The 9043-nt window shown below is 54.5% G+C and overlaps 1 protein-coding gene across 1 annotated transcript in view; it reads right to left on the bottom strand.

Moving 5' to 3' along the window:
* Positions 1 to 1634: 1634 nt before the first annotated feature.
* SAPCD2 (suppressor APC domain containing 2) overlaps positions 1635 to 9043 on the bottom strand; it is a 46950-nt gene continuing 39541 nt past the window's right edge. The window contains exons 3-6 of the mRNA XM_050926390.1: positions 5038 to 5184; positions 3773 to 3874; positions 2539 to 2664; positions 1635 to 1872 (exon numbers count right to left, since the gene is read on the bottom strand). Of these exons, the coding sequence (XP_050782347.1) occupies positions 1744 to 1872; positions 2539 to 2664; positions 3773 to 3874; positions 5038 to 5184 (504 nt within the window). The 3' untranslated portion in view covers positions 1635 to 1743. The remainder of the gene's footprint in view (positions 1873 to 2538; positions 2665 to 3772; positions 3875 to 5037; positions 5185 to 9043) is intronic.

Raw genomic sequence — 9043 nt, 5'->3', positions numbered from 1 at the left:
CTTTTCTGGCCGTCACTTTTCTGCCCAGTTTGAAGGTGGTGGGGTGGATGAATGATGGGTGAGGAATGAAGCCCCCTTCCCTGCTTAGCTTGGAGACTGGACACAGTCCACACTGACAGCCCCGGCCAAATACAGCAGCATGGAACTGTGTTTGTCTTCCCTGTCTCCTTGCCATTGAAGCTATAAAGAGTCAGGCAGGCTGGGGCAGGAAGCCAGGCTGCTGGGCCCAGGCTAGGCCGGAGATGTCATATGACGCAAATGGGCCAAGGCTGAAGGTCGGTACTTGGATGGAGGCTGGGCTCTGGAAAGGGGGCAGCTGGGAACAGGAAAGCGCATTAAAGGGAGAGGGAAACAGCAGCTAAACTACATTGGTGTCAGCGATGCCCTTCAGTGTCACAATATGATCCCAGGGCCCTGCCTGGTCAAAGCACCATGCTGGACAGTTCTGTGCTGATGAGTGTGAAGAGAAACATGGGGGGGTGGAGACAGGTGCTGCTCAGCGTGTCTCATGCTTCCAGAAAACCCATCCACCTCTGTAAACAGGTCATGCCCTGGGAAGTGACTACAGCATTCAGCCCAGCAAGGCTGCAATTGCTTCACTGCTCAGAAGACAGGCCGAAGTGGGGAGGGAAGGAAACAGTCCATCTACATCCTGCCCTCCAGCTGAGGTTTTTCAGTAGGGATTCTTAGTCCTGCGTTCATGGGGAAGGAGTGGGCTGGCTCCAGGAGCCTGCTAGCTGCTCCCTTGTGCATTTCAAGTAAACAAACCAACCAACCAAAACTTGTTACCCCTGGTGGGGTCACAAGGAAAATCTTTTCTATATTAACTGAGTGTAACTGATGCAGGGATGTGTGCCTGAGTCTGCAGGCAGCCTAGAACAGTGCCTCAGAGCCGGGAACTGTCCCACACAGCTGACTGGGGTGTTAACCCCAAAACTTAATTATGTCAGTTAACTGTAAACATTGACTATTTCATCGCTACTTCGAACGCGAGAGAGGGGGGCTATCGTGCTAGGAGGATCTGTACAGCTCCTGTAAATAGGGTCTTGGTGTCATGAGTGGTTGAAGCTTGGGACAGTACCATCACGGACATTGACGCTAGCCCAGTGCTGGAGTGAGGGGTTAGGCATATGAGGGACTAGCCTCTGAGTGGGCCCTGTGCCCCTTAGATACCAACAGGAGTGTTAAACAGCAATACACAGTCCTCTTCAGAAAGCAGCCCGCATTCAGCCGTGTCACGCAATGGGCTGAATACTGTACAGCTGCAGCGACAGCACTTGGAGGGAGGAGAAAACCTTGGAGTACGGTGCTCCCCCAGCCACGAGCGAAATGAATCGGGAAGACTTGCACGGTGCCCCACTCGGTTTCCAAGGCAGAAGGGCAGCAGCATATCCAAGACAGAGATGCTGTCCAGTCACAACACAGTGCACAGATGTGGGGAGATGCTAGAGCTCTGCAAGTGAGGCCTGGGACAGGCTCTGGTATCAGACAGGGATCAGTTCAGGTGCTTTACTAGCACCTCTGGACCTATCGCAAATGAGGGGCAGCATCTCCAAGGAGCAAGGGACCCAATGAGACCTAGGCAGAAGTCACAGCCCCATAGAAACCCACAATAAGCCTAGGCCCCATGGAGGCTCAGACCTGGTGTCTGAACTAGGCTGGCTGGGGCTGTTTTTGCAGTGGTGTCCCTGCCCAGTCCCTCCCCAGAGCCCTGGCCTGGGGTGTGGGAGGTCAGCTGGGGGGCTAGATGAAGGTGGAGTCCATCTGGCTTGTCTCATGGTTATTTCGGGCCCGTGCCTCAAACAGCTGCTTGATCAGGGCAGATTTCTCCTGCTCCAGCTGGGTGATCCGCTCGCTCTTCTCAGTCACTTCCTGCATAGGACGAAGGCAGAGCCCTGGTGAGTGGGGAACATTCCCTGTGGGCAGCAAGCCCTTCCCAGGGTCCTGCCCCTCCCCAGACACCCCAGACGACCGGCTGGATCTCCTCAACTCCAGGTAGTTTCATTTGGCCAGAGCAAACTCCAAAGCTCTGACTGCAGCCCCCCGTCATCAGTCTCCACTTAGCCTGTCTACAAGGCAGATCACATGATGGGTACACCTGCCCCCTCCCTCCCGCCCCATTTCACAGAGGCCAGAGCTGTCAGCTGGCACCCGGCGTTCCCCCTCCACTGTCCTCAGTGAGACGGATTCCAGTGGCTTCCAGCTGAAGTGCTCAATTCCCTGAGCGGTCCAGGCCCCTTGTGCCTTGTGGTGAGATGGCAGAACCAGAAGAGGACGCCCCTCAGCAGCCTCATTTAATTGGGGGGCTCTGAGTATGTTTGCTGTGCAAGGTTCCCCTCTCATCTCTGCACTTCTGTTAGGCCTGCGTCCCACTCCCACAGCCATCCCCTCTCCCCCCCGCTAACCTCCTCCCCCAAGATCCCATCCCTCTGGCTCCACCTGCCACAGGGGCTGGCTCCCGGCTCCCCTGCCCTTCCTTTGCCCCAGTTCCAAGCTCCTGACCCTCTCCCGGTAGGGGGGGCTCCCCCACCCGCTCACCTTGGTGAGAAGCCGGTTTTGCTCCTTCAGCATACTGATGGCTTGCTGGGGCCCTGCCAGGGCAGGAGGTGGCGAGGGGGCAGCAGGGACCTGTCTGGTCAGCGCCGACGAGGAGGAGTTCAGAGGCTGGGAAGAAGAGGGAGTTAATCTTTCTGCAGCCTGTCCCCACTAGCTTTCTGCTTCCCCAGCCTCAGGCCAGCGCTGGGCTCTCCATGTAGATCACCCATCACAGCCCTCCTCACACCTGCCTCCTGGCGGCTGATGCCTCCCTGACCTGTCTCCACTAGGTGCATGTCGGCCTGGCGTGTCAATACACACGCTCAGCCTGCAGAGGGCACTGCGAGCTCACTGCTTAACCCACGGCGAGTTGGGGGAAGCAAGTGCCAATGGACTCAGTTCACCAGCAGAGGCAGCCAGGGAGCTCATCCTCCAGCACCAATCCTCTGCACCAGGGTTTCGTCAAGCTGTGCAGCCTTCCCCCTCCTCGCCCCCACCCAAAACCAGGGGGCTACTCGCCTGAGAGCAGCGGAGTCACGTTTGGCAGCAAAGAGGGAGGAGAGGAAAAGAAACTGGCCATGACGTGACAGGTGCAGCGGCTGGGTTACATCCTCACCCTTTCTCCCAGGGGCACAGGGCTTCCCATTCCTAAGGCGTCTACAGCCCCCTGCCCCCCACAGCACTGATCTCACTGGGTCCCTTTGCAACCTGGGTCTGTCCTTTCCCAGCATGGAGACTGTTTTAAAGTCTCTAGAGCCCTGCCACGGGCTAGAACATGCCGGAGAGTCACTGTTCATTCCCTGGGACCACTGGAATTACCCGACTGTATCAGGCCAGGGGTCCATCTAGCCTAGTGGCCTTTCTCCAACAGGAGCCAGACCCAGCAGAAGGGGCTGGAGGTCTGAAGGAGGCAGGGTTATAGTTCTGCAGGATTCAGAAAGGGGTTAGCTGGTACATAGATAATTAGAATATGCAGAAGTGCTTCACCCCGTGACCACCTACAAGCGTCCCGTGACCAGGTGGGCTCTAAACCCTTGTTAGGTTAGAGCCAAGAGTCTCCAGGCACCTGCCTCCTGTCTCTCAGCTGAGGGACCAGGCATTCCTACGGGGCCATAATAATTCTGTTTCTGGTCTGGTGTCTCTCTTTATACACTGCTCCCATTGACCTAATGGAGAGCAATACAAACAGCCAGCCCCAGAAGCAGGGGCACTGGTGCTACCAGGACAGTGCTCTCACCTTCCCCGAGGTGGACAGAAGCTCTCCGAGGCAGCGGTTCACTTCCTGCAACTTGGGTAGAAGGTGACCCAGGTGGCTTTGGTTCCCCTCCAGGAAGAAGTCCTGGAAGAAGCAAGGGTGGGAAGGTGGAATGAGGAGCCAGTTCTACAGTACTTCATGCTGCTGTGATGTACAAGCAGAGACAACCCAAGAGCTTGCTGGCCTTCATCGTAACTCCACGGGACTTCTCTTTCAGGACCCAGCCTGGCTGGCAGACTGGGCGGGTGGAAGGGAATATTCCAGCCAATGCAGACTTTAGACTAGGGGGGGGACGTGCATTTCTCCAGAGAGCCCAGGAGGGTGCATGCCAAAGAGGCTGCTGGGGCTCTCATCTTCATTTACAAAACCATCCTGGCCCAGCCTCATCTCTCTCCTGCTCTGAAACGTTGGACCAATTCCGCATGCGTCAGAGGAGGGTGACAGGATAAGCACATGACCTAGCCAGCTGGGCAAGGAGGCATAGGTATGTGTACGCACAGGGGAGTGAGGAATCCTTCCTGGAAGCCACAGAGTTGATCCCCTTCATTATCTCCCATCTGCAGAGCTACTGGGATGATTAACCATCATTAAGGCCCAGATCCTCAGAGGTATTTAGGCTCCTAACTCCCACTGAAATGAATGAAGTTACAGGCCAAACTCCCTTTGCAGATCTGGGCCTAAGAGCTTCGGAACCTTCTCCAAAAAGAAAACAATCCACTGAGCATCTCACTGCCTATTTGGGTACTGTTTTGCCAGGGTGGAAGCAGGAGTGATGCCACTGAGGCCAGAAGAGTGACTCCTGCTGGCACAAGGGGTGAGTTGAGCCTGCGATTAAGTCCCACAGGGTAGCTCCACGCTGGACAAAGCAGGGTTCTCTAGAACAGGCCAGGCAGCTTCTCGGCTCATTTGTGGGACAAGAGGGGGAAGAGAGGTGACCTGTCATATGTCTCTTCCCCTTCACAGGTTAAGTGATCCCAGCTGCCCTGACCCCTCCACACATGTAAGTTCCACATGTACCCACTCCCCCCATCCCCTTCACAGCTCACCTCCGCTGACTGCAGTGGGAGCAGAGTGACAGTGCTGAGTGCCTCTGCACATCTCACCCCGTGTCTCCATTAGATCGTTAAGGGGAACTGATATTAGAACTTGAGGTCTTTCCCGTCTCTGGTTTTAACCAGTCCTTTATCCAGTCCCCCTAGGCAGGGCACTCAAAAGGTGAGATGGTCCCTGGAGAGCCCCACACTTACGTTTGTGGTTTTGTTTTTCCCAAGGTGTTTCTGGCGCTCCTGCACTGTCTGGATCTGCTGGTGGTACCATTCCCGGGCGTGCTCCACCATTTCCAGCCCCTGGAGCAGGAAGTCCTTCTCCTGCTCCAGCTCCTTCATTTGCTTCAGCTGCAAGACAAAACCCAGGAACTTTAATACCTCCTCCATCCAAACCTATGGGACATCAATCACAACTCCTGCCCTCCTGAGAACGGGTCCTGAATCCAGGGCTGGGAGTCCCCAGAAAGCTGCCGCATCCTGGCCTCTACCCAATGGCTAATGAAACCCCCTGGACTGAGAAGCTGCTAGGGCGATAGCCCCAGCCAGGTCACCACCCACAGGAGCTCTGATTGGAGGATCACCTGGCTCCACTAATTGGTCCAACTACACTATTTAAGCCAAGAGGAGGAACAGGAAATTTGTCTAAGCAACAAGGTGGATTCCTGTTGTGGTTGCATTGGACCCTGCTTGTGCATGACTGCTGCACTCACCCCTGTTCCTGCCTTTCTGCTGTCTTCACTCCTGTTCCCACCGTGCTTGTGCCTTGCCTCTCCTCCTGCCTTATACCTCACCTCCAGGCCTGGCTCTGACCCTGGCCTCTGCCTTTCAACTTTGACTCCTGCATCTGACCTCAGCTTCGATTCTTGGTTCGGACTCTGGCATGGCCCCTGAGCCTTGGCTTCATTCCCCAACCTGTTCGCCTGCTCTGCCTTTAGACCTGACCACCTACATCCTGGTCCATAACACCACCATCCATCCCTGGAGCGAACCGAGGCCACGTGTTCAGAGAAACAGTCCTGCCAGTCTCGGTTCTGGAGCCAGTCAAGAGTGACCTAATCCAAAGCCCAAGTCACTTTGCTTTGGGACCAGTTCACGACCACATCAAGCGCAGAGGAGATGCTCAACCTCTAACCATGGCACATGCAGGAATTCATTTACCCGCTGCAGACCCCGGCAAGGATGAGACAGGTGAAATGTGGCTCATCCCCTTGTGGGAGCTTTAGAGAAGCAGGAGCAGAGAGTTTGGTTTCCTTTAGGGAGAGAGCTGCCAGATTTGGGCATCCTGACATCAGCTGATGAGCGAAGGGATGGAAAGCTTTTCTCTGTCCCCTCCCCCTGCTCATGGACCCTGGCATCTCATCAACCTGCACATTCAGCTATAACCAGCCTTCAAGAGGATGTGGAACTAGAACAGGCATGGAGACCCGTAGCCTAACTAGAGCATGGGGCTTTTTTACAATGGAATATGAAGCTTGGCTCCAATCAGATGCTCTGGGGTGGGGATCACTCATGGGAGCCTCCTTTCTCAGCAAGTCTAGGTGTCTCTTTACCGCTGCACCATACTGGTATCCAAGAGACTAGCTAGATCAGAATTGCATGGACATGTTTGTCTGGTCAGACACACAAAACGCCCCTTTACCCAGCTTATAGAATTGTAGGACGGGAAGGGATCTCGAGAGGTCACCTAGTCCAGTCCCCTGCACTCATGGCAGTATTATCTTTCATGTATTATGTTTCAATGTCCTTTGAGTTTTTCCTAATGGGAGGTGGAGACCATGACACCCCAGTCCGATCCATCATGCCGCTGCTGCAAATCCAGAGGAAGACAGACAACCAGAGAGCAGATCGTTACTACTCAGAAGGTTCTTGCTCCACGGGAAGCAGGTTTCTCAGCTAGCTTGAACCAAGTGCAGGTCATGGTAGAGTCTCCCCTCCGAACGCCCTTCTTTCCTTCTTCCCCCCAGGCTGCAGCTCCCACCCTGCCCCACATTAGATCAGTCCTGTTGCTTGATGGGTTAGGTCAATAGGAAACCTTTGCATTGAGATCTCATCTCAATTGCCCATGCAGCCATGGCAGGGTATTTTCTCCTCTGAGCTTAAGCATTTCCCTGATCACTCTGCAGGAACCTGCAGTTTAGCCTCCAGTCCATGATGCTGGATCTCAGATACTCCAGAGCTCTACACTGCAGTGTTCAGAGGTGTTTAAGGGAGTTAGGTGCCAAATTCCACAGGCTCCTTTGAAAACCCCTGGTCATTTAACCCAACATCTTCAAGCTTTGGTGCCTAAAGCAGCCACCTTACAGAAGTTTAAGGTGCTAGCTCACACTGTGTGGAACGTTTATTATTGGCAAAGAACAGCAGAGTGAAACACACATACTAGAAACCTAGGAAATGCAGTGTTAAGTTCTCCTCTGTCCAATCAGGCACTGACTCACATACTGATAACTGTCATAACCTTAACCCTGCCCCAACCAAACAATATTCTCAGAACAGAGCAGAAAGCATTGCACATTGTTTACTTGATGTTTGGGCTTAATGAGGGCTATTAATTATCTGCTATCAGAAGCCGGGTGGTGCAATGTGCCATTGGCTCAGCACATGGACTAACTATATGACTCCACAATAAGCATCCCGCCTTTTGAGAGGGTGATGAGCAGAACGGCAGCACCAGCCATTGCTTTCCCAGGGTAGCACTCAGCCACATGGTGCACTGGGAATCCCTCTGGTCACGCATGCAATGAAAACTCCTGGCAGTAAAACAGCTGGAGTGAATTTCCAATGGGACAATACTAGAGAGTGGGGCCAGGACAGTTAAAGCAGCCTGGCTCTGCACACGGGCTGGCCTTAGGTCACCAGCTCTTAGTTGTGGTGAAGAGGGTTGGGGAGGGGGGGGAGGGGGAATCCCCAGAGTCACTTGAAGGGCTGCTCAGGGCCCCACTTTCAGTATCCCAGACGGGGTTCAACCCCAAGCCCTGAACCAAGCCAAGAACGGCAGAGTTAAACACACATACTAGAAACCTAGGAAATGCCCCAAACCCTGAACCAAGCAAAATGGGACCAGAATGTGAGAAAGAATCAGGGACCCAGCGAGAGCCAATGGCCCAGAAACCAAGCGGGCGCTGTTCCCATGGACAGCAAGCGTTTCTGCCCCCAGGTTTGTCTGCATAGCAGACATACGACATCATGGGGGTGTGGTTCCTCTCTCTCTCTCTCCAGCCAACACAGATGCCAGCAGGGCGGTAGCTGCCACCAGGCAGAGAAGATGGCTCTCCAGACAAAGTTGGGGTATTCCCCCACCCCAAAGCTGCTGCACTAAGATTAGGAGGGAAACTGCCCCCCCAATCCTAGAGGTGACTCACGTGAATTTTACCCCTTCTTTAAAGGAGGGACAGACCGGAAGGTTTTCAGCCACCCTAGTGCTACATTCCCGAGGGGCTGCAGCCCAGCCCACAGGCAGCCAGCTGCGGGGACCAGAGCGACAACACCCCAGTCTGACCCGAGTCCCCGCTGTCCCCTGGAGGAGCCCCAGCATGAAGCCTTCCCTGGAACCCACTCGTCATGGCAGCTGCGTATGGGGCATTTGTTTCCCAGCAGCTGGAGGAGATGGGTGCTCCCCTGAGCCCAGAGAAAGGGGCCTGGATACAAAGCCTGCCCCCTCAGGCATGGGCATAGTTTAGGGGGGGCAGGAGGGGTGTTGCCCCCCAAACTGCAAGTCTCAGGTAGGCGTGGAATTTGCCCTCCCCCATGCAGAGTCCCATTGGCCTGGCTTGAGCTGCCCCATCACATCCAGAAGTCAAACTATACCATCAGGACACCGGTAGACCTTAAGAAGATGGCTAACGGCATATTGGGCTGCATTAATAGGAGAAGCATTGCCAGCAGATCGAGGGAAGTGATTATTCCCCTCTATTTGACACTAGTGAGGCCACACCTGGCGCATTGAGTCCAGTTTTTGCGCCCCCCCCCCCATTATAGAAGGGATGTGGACAAATTGGAAAGAGTCCAGCGGAGGGCAACTAAAATGATCAGGGGGCTGGGGAACATGACTTACGAGGAGAGGCTGAGGGAACTGAGCTTGTTTAGTCTGCAGAAAAGAAAAGAAGAGCGAGGAGGGATTTGATACCAGCCTTCAACTACCTGAAAGGGGGTTCCAAAGAGGATGGATATAGGCTGTTCTCAGTGGTACCTGATGGCAGAACAAGGAGCA

Source organism: Gopherus flavomarginatus, chromosome 17 (genome assembly GCF_025201925.1).
Source record: "Gopherus flavomarginatus isolate rGopFla2 chromosome 17, rGopFla2.mat.asm, whole genome shotgun sequence".
NCBI classification, from domain to species: domain Eukaryota; kingdom Metazoa; phylum Chordata; order Testudines; family Testudinidae; genus Gopherus; species Gopherus flavomarginatus.
Note: the sequence above shows the minus strand (reverse complement) of the source record. Positions and strands in the feature narration are given on the sequence as shown.